The 19845-nt window shown below is 43.4% G+C and overlaps 1 protein-coding gene across 5 annotated transcripts in view; it reads right to left on the bottom strand.

The window, feature by feature from the left end:
• LOC114941714 (discoidin domain-containing receptor 2) overlaps nt 1–19845 on the bottom strand; it is a 146330-nt gene that overhangs the window by 26577 nt on the left and 99908 nt on the right. For 3 of the 5 annotated variants that reach the window (XM_085487070.1, XM_085487068.1, XM_085487069.1), the window contains 2 exons: nt 13388–13439; nt 2036–2163 (listed from right to left, as the gene is read on the bottom strand). In XM_085487070.1, coding sequence (XP_085343196.1) covers nt 2036–2163; nt 13388–13437 — 178 coding nt within the window. In that variant the 5' untranslated portion in view covers nt 13438–13439. The remainder of the gene's footprint in view (nt 1–2035; nt 2164–13387; nt 13440–19845) is intronic. The other 2 variants (XM_085487072.1, XM_085487071.1) reach the window with 1 other exon arrangement.

Raw genomic sequence — 19845 nt, 5'->3', positions numbered from 1 at the left:
GCATGCACACGTACGCAGACACGCATATATGTGTATACATATATGCAACCGGGAACCTGGAGGGATGTGCAACACGCGCAGACACCGCAATCCGACCGACGTGCAACATGTTTATGTATCGCCGGTAACATTAACATTGCAATTTATGCGCGCTTTAACTGCTCGGCGAGCCCTTCCTGCGCCCTACAACCGTCCTTCGGGCCTGCCACGGCTGACCGGCTCGCTTAACACGACCGCGAATTCACCAACGCGGCTCAATGTACAAGTTCAGTTCACCGCGGGGGGTCCTCCCTCGATCGTCTCTCCCTTCGTGGTCTACTTCCAACTTTGGTACGGATGGAGGGTGGGTGGGGGGAAGGGGCTATTTATATCTCGACGCTGTTCGCGCTTTTCACATGTCGATCTACTTAGGAAATTTCTATGGAGCTTCCGGTCACTGGTTCAAAATGCGATTCTATTGAGCACCCAAGCACGGTCGGGCGAATTCAAAGCGCGCCGTATCACGTTTCTGACTTTTGCGCGTGAATAAAAAAGTGTTTGAAAAGATGCGATAAGTTTCTTATTAATGGGCTGATATATTAATCGACAGATTGCAATTTTGTTGATGTTACGAAGCAATCGTATTTAATTAGTTGCAAACAAAATTCTTTTTTCTTATATGTAATCTTGTCGTTTTAATCGGTGTTGTTTCGCTTGTTATCTCAAAGCATTATGTTGAGCTGTTTTGATAACCAGATAGAATTTAATTAGCGAAGTTCGCGTTATATATAGTTGTTTTCATGGATTACACCGGCACGCTCAAGTACAAGTATAAGCAGGATCAAAGGTAGCCCAAGTATCGGCTTTGAGGTTGAATAGTATGCCGCATAGATTCCAAGAGTTAGAAGGTAGCGTCAACTTTCCTGATTTAGTATATGCTCGTATAATAGTCGTTGTACAGATATATTTAGCGTAAGCCGATTACTGTGCACTTACAGACTTTATAGTACTAACGGTGATGAACCTTGTCAAGGACTCTTCAAGCACAGTATTTATTTACACGGGTAAAATCTTCGTGAGGTCTACACGTTAAAAAATGCAAGTTACATAATATCAATGTATATAGCATATATACGATAACATAGTTTTGCGCTTATATACCCAGGAAGTCTCCGTTCTGCAAACTTTATGCTTATGTACGTATACTCTGTATAACTCGAATCTACTCACTCATCCAGGGAAAGGAATGGTACGCGTTGCAGTGTAACCGAATCGAGAGACCATCACGATCCATCTTTCGGTACTGCTCGAGAAATTCTTCGGGTGCGAAATACGTCCCGTATACGTAAGTTTCGAGCTCGATTTCACGAACGAGTACCTAAAAGCCTTTCCCGGGGCCGACTTTGGAACTCTTGGCGGATACTTTGCAAGTTTCTCGCCCTGTTTACCTGACACGGGGGTGGCTCGGGCTGCCGGAGTCAATGGGATGGAAACCAAGCCAAGTAGAAACCGAGCCCGAGGTTTAATGTAAGGCAAAGGGCAATGCGGTACGGAGGGAGGCCTTTCTGTTTTTATCGGGTGAAACCGCGGCTGGCAGGGGCACCCATCTAGGGTAGAATTATAGCCTTGGATGTAAACACGTACTTCTACCGCGATTCCGCCACTACGACCTCCTGATTTTGCCGAGGGAAGATTGATTCTCCGCCATTAATCGATAAATGTCACGCGTCATATATGTATATGCTTTTATCTCATTGTCCATTTAACCCGATTTTTGCAAAATTATATTATTATTTGATCGCGATCTTTTTAAACAATATCTTTGGCGCATGGAATTATTTTATATTGAAAATAAATTAATAATTCTTGAAGTAATTGATACAATTGGAAATACATTTATGCAATGTTTTAGCTAATAATTAATTGAATGATCATTGAGTTGCTTGTCAATATTTAAGTCTTTATCAATAGAGAAATGTATGTATGTGATTTAAGTATGATTCAAAAGCGTCGAGCTGTCTCAGATTGATTTAATTAAATTGACATGTCTGCTTACATATGTCTATGGAACGTCCGCCGCAGAAGCAGAGGATCAGCAGGTAAAAGATGAGGCACGTCTGCAGGTAGTCCATGGTAGCGTCGATGGTCCGCGGGCCCGTGGTCATCGAACTCTCATAACCGCTTCTGCAAAAAAGAAAAAAAACAAAGTTCCAAAATAAATCTCACACACACATACATATATACATATTGTACAAACAGCTCGTAGTCTCGAACGTTACACAGAACAGAGTGATTAAGCGTAATTCCCGGGAAGGCGTCTTGCCAAGCATAGAGATTGGAGCGTGAGAAGGATTGGAAGGAGGACGTGGACGTAGAAAAAGAGTCTGGAAACGGCCGTTTCGGTCTCCCCCGTGCTTTTCGACGGGGTGAAATGGCGCGGTTCTCGTACCGGACAGATATATGACCGGTACAGGAGCCGCGGACAAAGAGCTACATTCACGCCAGCAGCCATTACGCGTCATTATCGAGATTAGGATCAGTTCGACGCGAGAGAAGGAGACGGAAAAAGAGAGACGACCCGCGACGAGGATGATACGGGAGAAAGAACTACGAAGAACGCCGTAGGCTCTCTCTCACTCTGCCCGGTTCTTCTTCTCTTGTGTGGACGAAGGGGCGAGAGCTCGTGTGTACCGGATAATCGGGGATACGAGAGACTGTACTTTATTCACGACGGTGCCGTCGTATCGCAGGAAAGAAAAGCGAGGGAGAACTGTACGAGGTGGCCTTACTTTTTGGCTAATTAACCAGGGGGCTTTCGTCGACTACTGCCGACCGTTTCTCGATGTTTATCTGCCAAGTTTAGGGAATCCTTTTTCTGTGACTCGTTATTTCACGACGAAAATATCCGTGGCGATAGACGCGGCGTTTTATATCGCGATCGTGGATTCGTGGAATTTATCGCGGGTACCCGGCCACAAAGCAACGAAGAACTCGTAGAATGGGCGACAAAAATTCCTTTAGGCCGATCTGATTTTCTACTGTTTTGAGATAAGTAGATTTAACGAGTATTATATTTTAAAACCCAAACACATCAGAAAAATAATTGGATAATTTGTGCATTCGTTGCGATATTTTTTTTCCTTTGGCATGAATTTTATTAAAATCGACGCTATCTTATTCAAAGAGCAACAAGTCCTTCGCAGCATCACTCTGTTTATCCAACTGTCTGAATAGAGATCTCTGTATTGTCGTCGCGTTAGATGGCCAATTCGAATTCGAGAATTTGCGAATACGATTGCAAACGGTTCCATGGACGGTCATAATCGATTAAGTGGCTGAATCGAATTATCCAACCAGCAATTAAGACGCTATTCAGCGTGAAGCGATTGCGTATGCCGGTACCAGTGTCGAGCATAGTACGATCACAATGCGCCCGATCGATTAGTCGACAAAGTAATTAAGGTCATAGAGTGCAGCCAACCTCTAACTCGCCCAGCCTAGCTCGACCGATTGTGTCCGAGACACGGCATTTGTTTCTGAGCCGATGATTAGATTAATCATGACGCACAATTAATCATTAGGCTTGAGGATAATCTCCTCGTAAATGCATGCTCGTTCTAATGCAGTTTCATATGGCTTTGCGAGATACGTTATTCCCCGCAGCGATCGTGTCACCCTGAATATAGCGTTTCAAAATCGTGCTTGTCGTCTCAGATTACGCGTTATGCGCGGCTAATATAAAATAATAAGAAAATAAAAATTATACGGAAAATAATCCTCGGTGCACTCGTGCGAACGTAATTGCACCATCGATCTGCATTTCGCGCGAGCTTTTACTCGCATAGGAGAGGAACGTTGTTGAGCTCTTTGGACCTCGCGGGCATACTTCGAGTAAAGAGACTTAATCATTTGTTCGTATAATTACGAAGAGTTGATTATGTCCACATGTCTGAATTTATATGCACCTTCGCTCGAGGCGAGCACGTTTCTCTTTCTCTCGTACCTTTATTAATATTCCTTGATTTATTTCCAGTTCCTTTTCTCCCGCCGTCCGCGTTCTCTAAATAATTGTCCTTAGTATATCCAGTTAGAGAGTTTCTTTCGCGAATAAATTTTCTTTCGACTCTATCTTTAGCCAAACATTTTTGCCGGCGCAAATATTCAACGCCGGCGCCCGACGCAAAACACGCCCAAGTAAGCCATTGCGAGCCCTCGTTGCGGAACGAAGAAATCATATGAATTTAGTGCTCCGTTTGTTCCGGCCTTCCACAATACGCACACTGCCATCTTTCATTCCCTCGAAACTACCGCCGCGTTCGGCCACTCTCGGTTCCACTGGGTTGCCGCTGCATAAGGTACCCTTATGCGCTGCTTCCAATGCTCGATTTGCATGGCATTCGTCTCTTCATTTTTGCCGAGCGCATCGTGCGTCGCGCTCCTGTCGCGTCGCTGAGCTCCGCGAGCCAGGTGCATCGGTGCTTAAGTGGAATTAACGTGAATGATGGGGCCCCTAGATAAAGCTACATCCGCCTGTACCGCTCGCGAGCGTATTTCACGAGTGAATACACATGAATTTGTTCGGTGAATCAGCGAATCAATCATGCCGCGCGCACCGATTACGTATCGGTACATGTTCAAAGCGTGAACAGCGGATTCTTCTATAAGCTTATTAATCTTGAGCGAGCTCGTAAATGCGACAATTTGCGAGATATTGATGCGCCAAGGGATTATCCTGTCCTTTTAACATTTTTTTTTTTTTTTTTTAGTAAACTTTTATTTATACGTCCGTGCAATTTGCACGCTTTAATCAATAGTTAAAAAGCTGTTCGTGTTTCGCGCCATTCGGCTAGATAATTATTTTCCTTGAAATTCAAACTTAAATTAAAAGCCAGGAGAAGTATTCCCATTTGGTGTGCGTGTGTGTGCAAGTATTCCTACAGCGCATTCTGGAGTTGGTTTGGCTCCGTTCCTAACGTGTCATTCCGAAGGGAGTGTGAATGGGAGAAGGAAGGAAAGTACCTTCGTGCACAGGTCCGCGGCTACGTGTACGAATACGCGCTTTAATCTCCACACTTACAACGTTTCCGGATCGTTAAACGCCGTTCGTCGACGAACTCTTGAGTTCGGGCGAAAAATTCGCATCCAAGCTCGACCCTCCTTCCCTCTCGTCACTCGCGAACGGCTTTAACCGCGGCGGAAAACGCGTCATTTTCTCGTCGAGAAGTTTTCGACGACACGGAGAAAAAAAGGGAACTCGGAAAACTAGGACGTAAAAATTCTGCCTACGCGTACGTAAGAATTTTTTCTTGTGAAATGTCGCGATTGAGGTGTAAGAAAAAAAAAAAAAATAAAATCTTGGCGAATCGCTGTAATATACTGACAAGTTTGCGCGACAATCACTGTCATTTGTCTCGATGTTGGACTTGCAAAATGTATAAACATGAGAAAACGGGGTCTTCGCGTGGATGTAATAATTTCGAATAAACATTTATTTCGGGAGACAAAACGTGCAGTTTGCATTCACGGATTTTCGGTTCATAAAGTTGCCTATTGCAGAAATTCCGACGCCCAGGCGAGAAATCACGCTCAAAAGTCTTTCGCGAGGAAACGCACAATTCTCGGGCCGACGAGATTTACGGCGGGCGTAGGAGAAATGGGCACGGGCGCTCTTTTGAGCGCTGTTTCCATCGTTTGGGCGCATAAATTTGCGCGTGAATTCGTGGAAAATTACACACACAAACGCGCGACGGTCTCGAGTGTTCGCGCGCAGGCAAATTAAAACTCGACGATGTCGTCCTCGCGTAATTGCCGGAGCGCGCCGCGACTTATTTTTGTAGATCCCTTCCTGGGGAGACGCGATCGTCGACGCGAGAATAAGAATTGTCAGACGACGTTTACGCCGTCGTTCTAACGAGATACAAATTTTTCATCAAGACGAGAAAAGTGTAAAATGACGATGTAAAATAATTTTCAAGAATTACCAGTAATTATTTTTTTAACGCGTACTAAGAATTATTGCATCGAGATAAGATATTCATATTTTCTTCTTTCTCAGATTTGCATTTTTAAATTGTACAATTTTGTACAATAATAATATTTATTGTAGTTTTACATTAAATTGACTCCTATATTCTCTCACATTCGCGATTTTTATTTGTTCTCTATATGACTTTATCATCTTAACTTTATCTTCCACTCCTGGATTTATTAAGGATTCGAAGATTCATCTTTTACTAAACTTTAAACTCTCTTGCCGATACGTAATTTAGTACTCAAATCTTATTAATTCACAAAGTTACTGCAATAAGTCTCGGCTCTTTGACATTCCAATATTTTCCGCCCGAAGCGCAAAAGTTAACGATGATCCTCCTTTCGCTTTCCGGGTCTCATCCTCTCTTTGCGTATATATTTTCGTCTGAAGTCCGCGGCGCGGCAGCTTCTATGAAATAATTCGGTCATCCGTCGGTCTTCAAAGAGCTTTGATCGATTCGCGGACCGTTCATAAATAGACACTATCGCGGAGCTCTTCGGCGTTTCTAATGCGAGAAAAAGAAGGGACACGCAAGCGCGGCTAATTACGAAGAGTCCCTCTGGCTACCGTGTGTTGCTGGTGCTGCGGCTGCTGTTGCTGATGTTTATCTTCTGGCGCGAGCGATGGGAACCCAAGATGGCAGAGCATCTCCCATTTATTCAGCGCAAGAACCGGTACGCTTCTCCCCGGTAGGACGAGAAAACAACTTGCGGCTTCTGGCCGCGCCTCGGGATATATCTGCATCTCGTTTCGCCGTCTTTCCCGCGCCTCGAATCGCAGTTCGCGTCCGTAAGAGAGTAAAGCCGGTTCCATATTAATTTCGTCCGCGATCTTGTAGCTTCGGGTGTGCACTTTGTCTTTCGATTGGTCTCCACTCGGCCTTCGGCGACCGACGCGATGGACTTTAACGACGACATCGCCACGTTATCTATTCAGTCGTGTTCGAGGTAGTCCAAAGATTGTCCAATTTATGCCAGCCATTAATACTATAATTGATGTGCGATCAAAAACACGTGTACGATATACGTCTTAATTCTATAAACGGAAAGGGAGACGGGAGAAAATTCACGGGAAATGAAACTTTTCGTCTTGACAAAGAGTCAACGTCGTGAGCGTTTAATAAAGAGCGAGTTACAAATGGATTCAAAGAGACGCAATTGTGAAAAGAATATTTTGAAACTAATAAAAGAACGAGGACGAAATATATCGTCTGGTTTTAATAAAGCAATTAGTGAAATATTTAATCGTTTTTTATGAAAACTATTATTATTTATAAAAAATGCAAAGTAATAATTTATTTCTTTTATGCTTTCAGAAAGCAAGCGTCAATTTCTTACGTTTACCATCTTTAAAAATAGCAGTTATTATTCACAAGTATATTTTCCCTTTAAAATATATCATTCCATCTAAATGCAGGATTTACATCACTGACACACATATATATATATAGTATATATTTCACATGGCAGTAAGCGTTTGAAATTTATATCCTAGTATTTCATTCCGCCACACAATTCCAACCGGTACCTAGCAATACATATTCCACAAGTAACATTCTAACACGAATTAGAAAAGAAAATTCACGAGTCACGAACAGTAGAGCGAGGATTAACGTTGTCTCTCGTTTTTGCCGTTCGCCTTCGCGCGAGCTCTATAATTGAGTGGTCTATAATTACATCAGGGTCTCTCTCTCTCCAATTAAAAGGTGATATTTTTTATTTCCGCAGAAAGCATCGGAATAACTTGCCGAGACACACAATGCCCAGAGAAAGAAGAGCAGGTTGTCGAGATTACAAAGTCCTACAAAAGGAGCGTAAAGTTATCAACAGCGTCCTCGTAAAAACCCATTATTCCGATCTTCGAAGTCTTGTTCCACGTCAGGGATAGGCATTCCTACGAGAGCGATCGAGAACGGTCAAAGCACCCGCGGCGTTCCTCTCGTTAAGGTCCGCGCTACCTCGACGGGGGTTCCCATAACTCAGCCGAAATATTCGCCTACATTCTGCGAGGGTTTAGGAACGCGCGCGTATATATACATACCTTCGTCGTCAGAGCCAACTTCATCCGCGCCGTGTGTACACTTACATACGCGCGCACACAGGTTCTTTCGTATGCATAGGGTTAGAAGCACGCGCATACGCGGTGACATACAATGCACGCGACTAAGGCTGACCCTGGCGAGGAAGAAGGAGAAGGTTGAAGGCATACGGGTGAGGTAGGGTTCGGCGGCGACCCTCTGAAAGAGGGTACGCTGGGGAGGCGGCGGTCGGTGTGTAGCAGGGCCATGAATTATGCAGTTCGCCGCGGGCTCGTATGCCGCCGCAAGAGGAAGAAGGACGGAAGAAAGGGAGAGAAACGCAGAGGCGGATATATACTCGCACGGGTCCGGAGCCACTTTACTCTCCTCATTCTCTCTCGCGTCGCGTTCCTCCTCCGCCTTTCGCCTCTTACCTATGTGTGCCACCACCTGAGTCCTCCGCCACTACCATCCCAGTCTTCCACCTTCACCTTCTCGACGCCGCCTCCTCGACGCGCGAGCGCGCATTACGCCGCCGACACTTTGCTCCGACCGATTGAAATTTTCATACCGGCACGTCTACCGTCCCAGTTTATGCCTCGAACAAGTGAAATGTACTGCTACCGTCGTTCTACCATGCTATTCCCCACCTTCCATCGCCATTGCTGGCGCTGAGAGGGAGAGGCCTCGAGACGTCCGTTTCGAACGCCCTCGCCCTTTCGAACACCACTCCAACGTGGAAGATAACCGGCAAAATAGATAGCGAACTTCGATATCTATACGAAAACACTTTTCGCCTTTCCGGAATTTCACAGACGTGTCACGTATATGTTGTGCGTCGCCCGATACGACGAGGAGTCACGATTATTTTGCGAACGTACGGCTATCAGTTCCACGATTAGGTTTTTTTGCCACGATACTGGGAAGAGAGAGAGAGAGAGACTTTATGTTTGTTTGACACGCACCAGACGAATGAACAATCGAATCGTTAAATATTTCAGCGTGACTCCCTATGATATAGCGGAAAGGGGCGAGAACTATCTCCGCGTATAGTCAAGATCGACTGAAATTTTCATGTCGGTTCGTCTGCTGTTTGAGTTAAACGATCGAAGGAAATAAGTCGTATCATTATTTGAATTTTACCTCGTCTCTTTATTCCATTTACAGGACATTTACCTTTCCTACATTGAATCTAAAGTAATTGTCTTCTTGTTTAATTATTTTTCGACGACTAAGCTAAGTGCATTAGTTTCTAGAAAGAATTAATTTTTGTGGAAATTAATTATTTGTCCATAGATATGTATCAATTTTCCTGTCTGATATTAAGAAAAAAATCGAGATTTTTAATAAACCATTCACACTCTATTCGTGATTAAAGTTAAATTTTCTTTCAATTCAAGATTTTTAACTTTAATGCATTTCTTGAATAAATATTATTTTTTGATTCAACGAATCGATCAAAAAATGATCGGCATTTCTCATAAATGCTTTTTTGCTAAGCATTTTATTAATTGGACTAAAAATTAATTTTTGCATGACGCTATAACAACTAAATCTAAATTTCTAAAGTCTTAGGGGCGGCCTTATATCTTCGTCGTGGATGAATTCTTACAGGTTTGACATTTACATGGCGTGACGACAAATGTCAACCTATAAGAAGAATTCATCCACGACGGAAATATAAGGCCACGGATAAGAAGTTAGATTTGATCTCGGACCACTATATATAGCAATATGCAAAAAGCTAATGCTAAATTCCAAATAAATATTTAATAGAGATGCATCTTTAAAGAATGTCGATCATTATTTAGCTCGTTAAATAAAAAAATAATATTTATTGAATAGCTTTATTTAAGTTAAAAATCTTGGATTGAGGCTTAGCTTTAAGAAGGGACAAGAGTTCATTAAAAATCTTGAATAGAGATCTATTTAATTTCTTGAACCAAAGAAAATTGATGCCATGTGAACAAGATGATATTTAATAGAGAAACGTCTCTGAAGAATATCGATTATTCATGGTTGGTTCGTTGAATTAAAAATCAAATTTATTGAATGGATTTACTAAAGTTAAAGATCTCGAAAATTGAGATTAATTGTAAAAGGAGCAAACGAGTTTATTAAAAACCTCGAATGGAGATTTATTTAATTTTTTGGATTTAAAAAAAATTTAAAAAAAGACTCTTACGCTCATCTTAGTGAACCTGTCATTGATACCTATCATTAAACTTCGTTATTATGTAAGACCTACGAATAGTAATGTCCAAATTGCGCGCACGGCTCCGGAAATAGACTCATAATTTAACCTAGAGTCTAAAATGATACCGGGGCATCACCACTACTGATGTAAAATTATTTTCTTCACAAATATTCACAGCTTTTATTTTTCGACACTTTGATATATTATCAAATGTAATTATTAGACGATGTATATACTTATTATATCAAGCTTGTATATTTAATCTTCTTATTTAAGGCAGACAATCCGAAGCAGTTTAATCGCTTTTTCAGGTTCTGTGTACGTTTCTCGATTTTACAAATTAACAATCTTAATTTACGGACGCGATGTGTATTTATTCAAAAATCTTACAACATCAAGATTCACACGGGATAATTATACGAGCGAGCAAAAGCATTGTGCTCGACGACGTCGAATGTATACTCGTTTGAACCGTGGAAATAAGATCGTAACTCGAACTTGTGGATTTACGAACGAATTGTTAACGTACTGATTAGATTGCGCGACGAGAGTACAGAGCGCGTTAGAGTTCTCTCGCGTAGTGTATACATAACTTTTTCAGAAAATCGTAAAAGGAAACGCGACGTCCTTTTCATCGTCCTCGCGGCTTTTACGAGCCGCGCGGATTAATTATTCCACGGAGCAGCGAAAAGCTACCGTTACGTGTATGCGCGTGTGCGTGCGTGCCGAGAGGGGTGGATAAAAAAAAAAATGTGGTATCGCGTTTGGTATCGGCCGTTTTTAACGTCCGCCGTCTGCGGGTTAACGCCGCGAGGAGAACTCAGAATAGTTGCAGAAATACGCAGCTGACGCTCGCAAATTAGCTTGCGGCAATCCGCAGCGGAGCCAACTTTGCGAGCGCATGAAATGAGAACGCTTTGAAGCCCCAAAGTTTCTGTCGAAACCCGTTTCGCGAGAAAGAGGCCGCGTTCGCGCGCGCTCAATTGAATCCTTTTATCCCTTCACTCCCTTTCTTCCCCGCTCGTCGGGTATAATCCTCTGGTTTAATATATATATTTTTTTAAGCGGTACGTTTTCCTTTCCTCCGTTTTCCGCGGTTCAACTCCGAGAATAACGCATCGGAATGCGATGAAATGCGATTTGCATTTTCTCCTTAGCCCGATGGCGGTCTTGGAATAAAAATTCCTTACGTCTTTCGCCCGTTTTCTCGCATATTTTCACGATTACTACGTAACTTAAGTTCGTATATTTCTCTGCCGCCGAGATCCGCACTGTCGATCCGGCAAAGATAAAGGTTCTAAGAAACGAAAGGGTTAATCTGTTATTTGCGCCAGGCGAATGACCCGCCAATCGTCGAAGAATTATTATCCAGAGCGATGACAAAGCAGATAGGGAACCCGAAGATGGTATATAGCACACGATACGTTATATAGAGGCGAGTATTAATTATCAGCAAATAACAAGGCGGATCGAGATCACGAAACACTCCGCGAACGATCTTTCGGTCTCGTTTTACCTGGACCGCATCTTGCTGCGCCGTCAAGCCTTCACCAAAAACCCGTTACAGCCGTTCTGTTCTCATAAATCGTTTATTCATGTTTAATGCAGCCTGGTATTCAGATACCCGAAAGTTTCCGAAGCTCTCAGACGGTGAACGCGCGACTGCGACAGGAATCGAGGGTGGGCGAGCGCGGAAACTTCGAACAAGGGAATGCTTTTGCATCGTCGAGGCGACGTCTGTGAAACCAGTCGAAAAAAAAGTCAAGAGAAACTGCGGACTCGAGTTCCCGTATCGGCCGTCCCCTAGAAGACGATCTCTCGGACGACACGCGTGCGAAAACATCGCGTCGGACTAGACTCGATTTGCGATCGATTAGCGTAGTTTCGTATTCTCTCTCTCTCGACTTCGAAAGTGTTCCTCGCGAGGGTATCGACCGAGTTGGCGAAATTAAATATTTACGACGGGCAATAAGATAACTAGTAATTGTGTGGGTCGCCGTATAATTTCGTGTTACGAAGGTATAAGAACGCCGCCGGAGTTTTCGTGATTGAAGGTGATAAAAATATTACTGGGAAAAAGTACTCGGAGTCGTAAAAAATGACCAAAGTTTGCGATGTTATTTACGCGAAAATGGATTGTCGTGTATATAATTAGAGAAATTAAAATCTCTTTCGAGAAACAATTCGCGTTCTCTCTTGAATCAATTTTATTAGGAAGAAATGACGATTCATGAATTTCTCTTTCTCCGAATAACGCTGGGGAGAAAAGATGACACAATAAGCTATTCCCGCAAAATCGAATAACCGCTATTTCCGTAAGAGGCAAACTCAAGCCACAGTTTTACGTAATACCGATTCATATATAATTCATGGTATATTTCAATGCGTACGCAACGTACACGCGCGGAAGATCTCCATTTTCCAATGACAAATCCTGGCGTTTTATCATCTTATAATGTATACACTCGGAAGAACCACGCTCGACTTACAGTTCAAAGAATGATCTTCCTCGGCGGGAATTCTGTACGGGTCCTCAGTCTCTCTCTCTCTCTCTCTCGCGCTCTCGGAGAGAACGCGCGAAGGAAAAGCCGAGGAGGAAAAATGGAGGAGCGGGCGAGAGGAAAAAATGAGAGAGAACGAGAAAGAAATGCTCAGGAGAGCCTCTAATCCGTCGTCCTTCAGGGGGCTTAAGCCCGTCTTCGTGTACCCTGGCTCGGAGAATACCGTTTAAGTGTCGTCCGTCTGGGAGTCCTCCACTCGGGTAAATATTTAGGAATTTTTGAAGAGTCCCGAGTGCCTAAGAAAACAGTTTACTCCGTAAAGGAGAGGAGAGGGATCCCTCCCGGGAGTCCGAGCAGCGTCGGGGCCTCCGGAACAGTCATCGTCAGCGCGTCTTTCGTCGGCAATCAAACACACCAGCATCTCTCGCGCGCATGTCGGAAGAAAATATACAAAGGGAAGATGTACGGGGTGCTCGCTTTTCATTGAGAATGTTACCGCGCCTTTGTGCGTGTTCCGGGCACATTTTCTGTATATATCGAGCGCATCCGAGAATCCAGGCCTATCATTTCTATTTTTTTTTTTCTTCGTATTTCCGCGACACGCGAGAAATGTGCAACCATTAACTAAGATAGCGTCTCTAATTACTCTTAATTGGACTCACACTGTTTGAGCTGTTCTCTCGCGTGCGCGTGATTCTCGCAGCTGACTCATACCTGTAACATAAAAATCATGATGATTAGTTTTAATGTTCGAAGATTAGCGATAATAATTGTAAATACGTGATGTAATAGAAAGATCAGAGAAAATTATTCACCACTTGTATAACGAATTTTTTCAGGAGCGCGATTTCTCAAGAGACACAAGAGTTTAATTGGACATTTAAAATATTGTTGTTATTAACATGTAACGTTGTCCTTCTCGATTATTTCGTTCGCGGTGCGTCGACGCAGCTTGCGTGTCTCATTCGCGTGATAATAATACTATGTACAATAAGAGAGAAAGAGAGAGAGAGAGAAGACATTGACCGACGTTTTAATGAGAAAAGAGGACGGCGCATGGGAGCTCGTTATAACGTACCATCCTATAAAGAACGGTCAAGGGACTGAGGAATGGGCCGTGACGTGTATATAACCTTTTGGTAGAAACCGTTCATTACCGCGCGCAAACATACCCGGTAAAGAGATCACATACGTGTGTGCTGGTGCTTGCGAAGCGTATCTCGCAGCACTTTACCTTGTCATAATATAGACGGTCGGGAGAGATGGCTTTAACGAGGATAACGGACAGAAATGATGACTTCACACGTGATCGATAACGGATCGACATAGTACATACGTCGAATATAAGGGCGATATATATATGTATACAGATGGATGACGCGCAACATGTGACAAATATTTAATTTATTGTATATACATGCGAAACACCGGTAATAAACGACACGTTTAATGAAACCGCCGATTTTCTACACATCGAAATAATGTTGACAATTAGTCTGGCTTTGATTCGATAGAATTGCGACTCCAAGTTTCATTACGTGTACCATTGACGGACGTAAATGCGCCGTCACGCGTCAACGGGCTGTTTTCATCAGGCACGGCTGCTCGCTCGTCAGCACGAGTGCAATAAACCGTGCTTAATTACATGCAATAAGTAATTAAAGTGATTAAAGCTTATAATGCGCGCGGGACGCGCACAATCGGTAACGAGAGCGTAATCAAAATTTCGATTGGACGAGCGTATCGTCGAGCGCGTTACGCGACGAGCACTTTATAACCATAGGTTTTCCACAACCCTTTCGCGCTTTTAATGAGATGGTATCGCGCGAGCACCGGTAATCCAGTCCGCGCGCTTTAGCAGCAAATGAAAATTTCGTTTTCAACGATGCTCCCATTCATATATTCCCCGCCGATATTATCGACATTCATCAGTAATTTTGTTAATTCGAATCGGCGTCGATTAACACTTCGTTAGATTACAATTTATTATAATTTATTCGGAAAAACACGCTGCAGGGATAAAGCAGTGTATAGGAGAAAAAAGCTTCACTCTCTGAGATTACACAGATTATACAGATATTATTTGAAATCATTCGTTAATTGTGTCTGTCAGTTGTAAAGAATTGATTAATCAGACATTTAATAATACGCTGAAAATGAAGAATGCGCGAAAAGAGAGAATGGATTCAATATTGTGTCTAATATTATAAAAAATATATCACATTACATTTACTGTAATACGAGGATTTTTTATTTCGTTCGGGTTCGATAGCGAGACGTTTTTATTGCGAATTTCAACAGACTCCATGACGTCGTCTTCGTCGTCGTCGTCGTAGCAGGTAGTCAGTACGTGCGTGCATCCTCGATGAGAGACGTGCGCGTTCGCTGAATAATGCCGAGAATTTGGGGAGGAAGAAAATGAAGGTCGACGCGCGCGGCAGCAAAGAGTACCGAAAGGGTTCGGGGCGCGTGAGAAGAAGGTAAGAGGCGAATAATAAAACTCGGGACTATAAAAAGGGAGAGGAAGAATGGATGGAGGAGTCACGTGGCCGTCGAAGAAGCAGCCGGCGTCTCAATGAATCCCCCTCGAGCGGTCTCGTTAAAACGAATCCTGCGACACTGACGTCGTCGACGTCGTTCTCTCTTCTCCTTCGTCGTCGTCACCAACATCGTTGTCGTGGCAGTTATAGAAAGATCAGCTGGGTCCTGATTGACGAAGAGACTCCTGCCAAAGAGTTCCTCTTCGAAAAAAATTGTTGGAGGAAAACCGGCCACGTTACGATGCGGTTTAACCGCGTCTCTCGCTTCTCCTCTGACCTTTTTCCTTCGGTCTTCTTTTTTCCCTCCACAACTCGCGACGGGAATTCACCCACCCACCGCCTCTATATTTACCGCCGCAATAAATTTCAAGTCAGATTTCAGGCGAGGAGGCCGACGTGAAATTCGCGCGCGGATTGCATTGCTCCTTTATCGAGGGCTGGTAAACAAGTTAAACCAGATTAGAAGCGCGCTGCCTCGTAACCGGTGTTTTCTGCGTCTGCGAGCTTCAGCTCCTGGGCCCTCTCTCTTCCCCGCGGCCATTCTTCTTTTTCATGGAGTGACGGAGGAGAAAAGATCCCGACGATAGAGTCAAAGAAAGAGGAGGAGGACAAACAGAAGTACAGAGAGCCAGAGGACATTGCGCTTCATCTTCTCGAGTGGGACTCTTAGTTTCTTTCCTCTCGCTCAGGCGAGTTTTGGCCCTCGTGTAAACAAGTTCGTGGACTGAGAGTGTTATCCGGTCTGCGACGATGGATATTGTCTTTACCTATGAATCCTATTTCCGTTCTGGAAGCGTTTAAGATCAGTCTTCACTTCAAGAAACGTATCTACAAGTGGAATTTCTTCACTTCGTAAGATTGTCTCGTCTTCGCGGCTAACGTGTGTCCTAATAATACGATTGCTCTTGAAACTGTTCATCATGTTTCGGATCTAATAAGAGTCTCGCTTACGAAAGGTATTCGTGGAAAATAAGCAGACGTCCGACATCGATTTGTTAAGCCGTAATTATCCTAACTACCACATTTAATTCCAATTATACGATATTGCGTGGTTGCGAAATCGCGATGTACAATTCGATATAGGAAATTACGCGTTGCCCGAAAGTCACGAAAGCATCCGTGCCGAAGAAGCAAAATAAATTACATAGACGCTATCTATATATATATATATAACGAGGGTCCTGGTGAAAATTTTCTATCAGCTTTATACGCAAAACGATTTTCCGAAAAACGTTTCTGCGAAATTGCCTGATGAAACACGCATTAGGATTAGCGCGGGGCCAATTTGCAATACACCCTTCAAAATTGGAAGATAAAAGCAGAAACGTTCATTGCCATAACAATGGTCTGCCGACATGCAACAATTTGCGTCGCCCAAGAGGGATCAGCACCCGGGATCGTCGCGTCGGCGTGCTTTCGTGTAATCAAATGGTGTGTAGATCGAATACACCACGTCTACACGAAATGTCCACGCGAGCTTGTAATTACGCAATACGTTAATGAGATTAATGCCACTGTCAGAAGCTTGAAGCAGCGCGTGGCCATCTCGCGATTGCTCCGGTAGTCTCTGATGAAATTGCGATGCAAATGACATCCTGCGACATTAAGGGGATCCTAAACGTTCTTGAGAAATCTGTTGTTTTTTTTTGTTTTATCGACAAAATGTGAGGTAAGAAATTAGAGCGCTTCGCCCTTTGTTAATATTAATACCTTAATTTATACAGAAAAAAGATTGATCAATCTGTATAGTCTCATATATCTTGATTACAGAATTATGAATTCTAAGCATTCATATTTAAAGCATAAAAAACAACAGACTTTTCAAGGACGTTTAAAATCCCCTTAAATCGCGATGTATAATCGGTACGCAAATAATGCGCGTTAAAAAAAGGGTGAATTTAAAACGCTCGACGATGTGTCCGCGAAAAAGGTGATGCTGGTGATACTTTTTTTTTTTCGAAGCGTCCCGCATGCCTGCGATATATATGTACATACATACATACATACATACGTATATATACGCCCGTATATATACGAACAATGGCTCGATTCAGGAACGTATTGCGCCGGTTGTGCCTTACGGCAACGGTATACATATACGTCGGTGAATGACGGGCATTCGAGCGAATGGCACCAATCAGACTGATTGGCCGGCTGGTATTTACATTTCTGCGAGCGAGGACCCGCTCGAGGCCGCGCTCGCGTCGGGAGAGATTCGGGACAGAATGCGGGGCAGATACGATGCATAACCGTGCAAGCTCCCCTTTCGATGCATCTCCGCGATGATGCGGGGATCATTTCGATGTGATACCCGAATGCTTGTCGAGCGCGTTGTTCGTATCGTGGTTCGCGGGAGTGCTGAATTGTTCCACATTTTGTTCCCTTGTCGGCGCGTTTCTCTTGCGCCTATGTGTGTCGAAATTCCCTGATAATTGATCGACATTCGCTTCGACAAAGGGGGATGTAAAATGTAACAGAGAGTTGATCGATTTTTTTTTATCGCGTTTGTATGCAATTATTTAATTAATAACGTTCGTTTTTTAAGTTCTGATCAGTATTTAGCCGATTGAAAAAATTCTATGATCTCAAAGTATTGTCATTGAAAATAACTATCGTAGAAGAAGGTTGTCGCCGAAAGAAAATCTCACGATGAAGTGCCGCGCTACATTTTTTTATCGCGTTCGTATATAATTATTTAATTAATATCGTTTGTTTTTTAAATTCTAATCAGGATTTAGCTCATTGAAAAAATGCTATGCTCTCAAAGTATTGTCATTTAAAATAACTATCGTAGAAGAAGGTTGTTGCCGATTTTCTTTTCGACGAAAGAAGATCTCACGATGAAGTGCCGCGTTACATGTTACATCGCGAAAGAACGCATTTATCTTCCAATTAAAATCTCCGCGGGCGAGAATCCTCTCTTCGACTTTGCGCTCGAGAGAGAGAAATACAACTGGCAATTATCGCGCCCGACTCTCGTCCGGCGCGATGCTTGACAACGCGGACACGTTTTATCTCGTGTCGGGTGGACAAGCCGGAGGCGGGACACGCGAGAGAGAGAGAGAGGAACGTTTACGATACTCGAGAAGCAACCGATGTACTTTCCGTTCCGAGAGTTAATTGCGCCCTCGCCGAGAGCTTCACACGCGAGAGGCGTCCGGTACATCGGCTTCTGCGAGTCCCAGGGACGTGTATGCGCGCGTTTCAAGATTTGCGAGCGCGTGTCCCTTTGTCGAGATCGCGATACCAGCTCGAAATACTCGGATTACATCGATGTTCCACGAGCAGGGTAGTCGCACTATTTCGACGACGATATGCGGTGCCTTCGATGCATCTCTAGTGCTCTTTCACCGGCTCGTGTTAATTAATAACCGCGAGTAACAAGGAGCAGATGGAGCGGTAGAAACTTGGGAACCAGACCCCGAGTCCACGCTTGGTCGACTGGCTTGGCTCAGCTTCGCTTGGCTCTGCTCGGCTGACAGCAATACATGGACACATATATACACGTACACCCACGCGCTACCCATTATTGCGCACGTGTGGTCCGGATGGTCGCGTGCATGCTATTAGCGAAAAGGAGTGTCCCGAGTCTTACCAGTCCCCACCGCGAAACAACTGTCCCTCTTTTTACTTCTCGCTCGTGTTTTCGACCTTTTCGTATCCCTGAATGAAGGAGATGAATAGGCTTCCGCTGGATTTTGTTAGGGACCCGAAGAAACACTTCCGGCTCATAGGTGAGACGCTACCAGATGAAGTGTCGGATGAAGGGAGCTCGTTAGTCGATCGCTCTAACAACGCTGCTTTTATATTGTCACTTATATCTGAATTATTTTGTTAATTATTTATTATTGTAATTTCCGAGTGAAAGAGAGAGATTTAATCATAGATAAAAAATGATACATTCGAGGTACAAAGAATGAACGCGTTGTCAATATTATTCCTGTCATAGGCAGGCTGTATATTAGCAGCGTTTCTATGCGTGGTCGCGTGCACAATAATTACTTTTCGGTACGCGTCGACATGGCTCAAAAAGCAACATTTGCACGCGACACGGCTCGATGCGTCGCGCGTGCATATACGTTCCGCTTGAAAGTAAAAAAAAAAAGCATACGCCCATATACACACGTACACACGTTTTGGGAATCGTGTGCGACAATGGCTTCCTGTTTCATCCCTACGTTCAGTTATCTGTCTGGGCTACCGTCGCGTGAATGAATGAATCATCCTCTGACCGCATTGTGTCTGCTTTTCAGTTTTTTGTCAGAACTGCTGACATCTTGATCCTTTGTTGAAAGTAACTTTATGGTTGATTTTTTGAATAATGATGAGTCTCAGTCGTTTAAGATACATGTGTCTTCAATAATTTTATCGCGACTTATACATATGTTATTACACTTTAATCATAGACAGTGTGTGTGTTTGCTGTTTTCTAAATAAAATTATACAGGTGATCATCTAGATGATTGTTAATATGTATCAATTCAGATAATTTGGTTTAGAATCATAGCACTTAAAATACTTAAGTAGTATTTAAGCAGTTTACATAAGCAGTTTGAAAAATATTATCTGGAAATTATTTA

The sequence above is a fragment of the Nylanderia fulva genome, unplaced genomic scaffold (genome assembly GCF_048542155.1).
Source record: "Nylanderia fulva isolate GAGA-0341 unplaced genomic scaffold, ASM4854215v1 Scaffold5, whole genome shotgun sequence".
Taxonomy (NCBI): Eukaryota; Metazoa; Arthropoda; class Insecta; order Hymenoptera; family Formicidae; genus Nylanderia; species Nylanderia fulva.
Note: the sequence above shows the minus strand (reverse complement) of the source record. Positions and strands in the feature narration are given on the sequence as shown.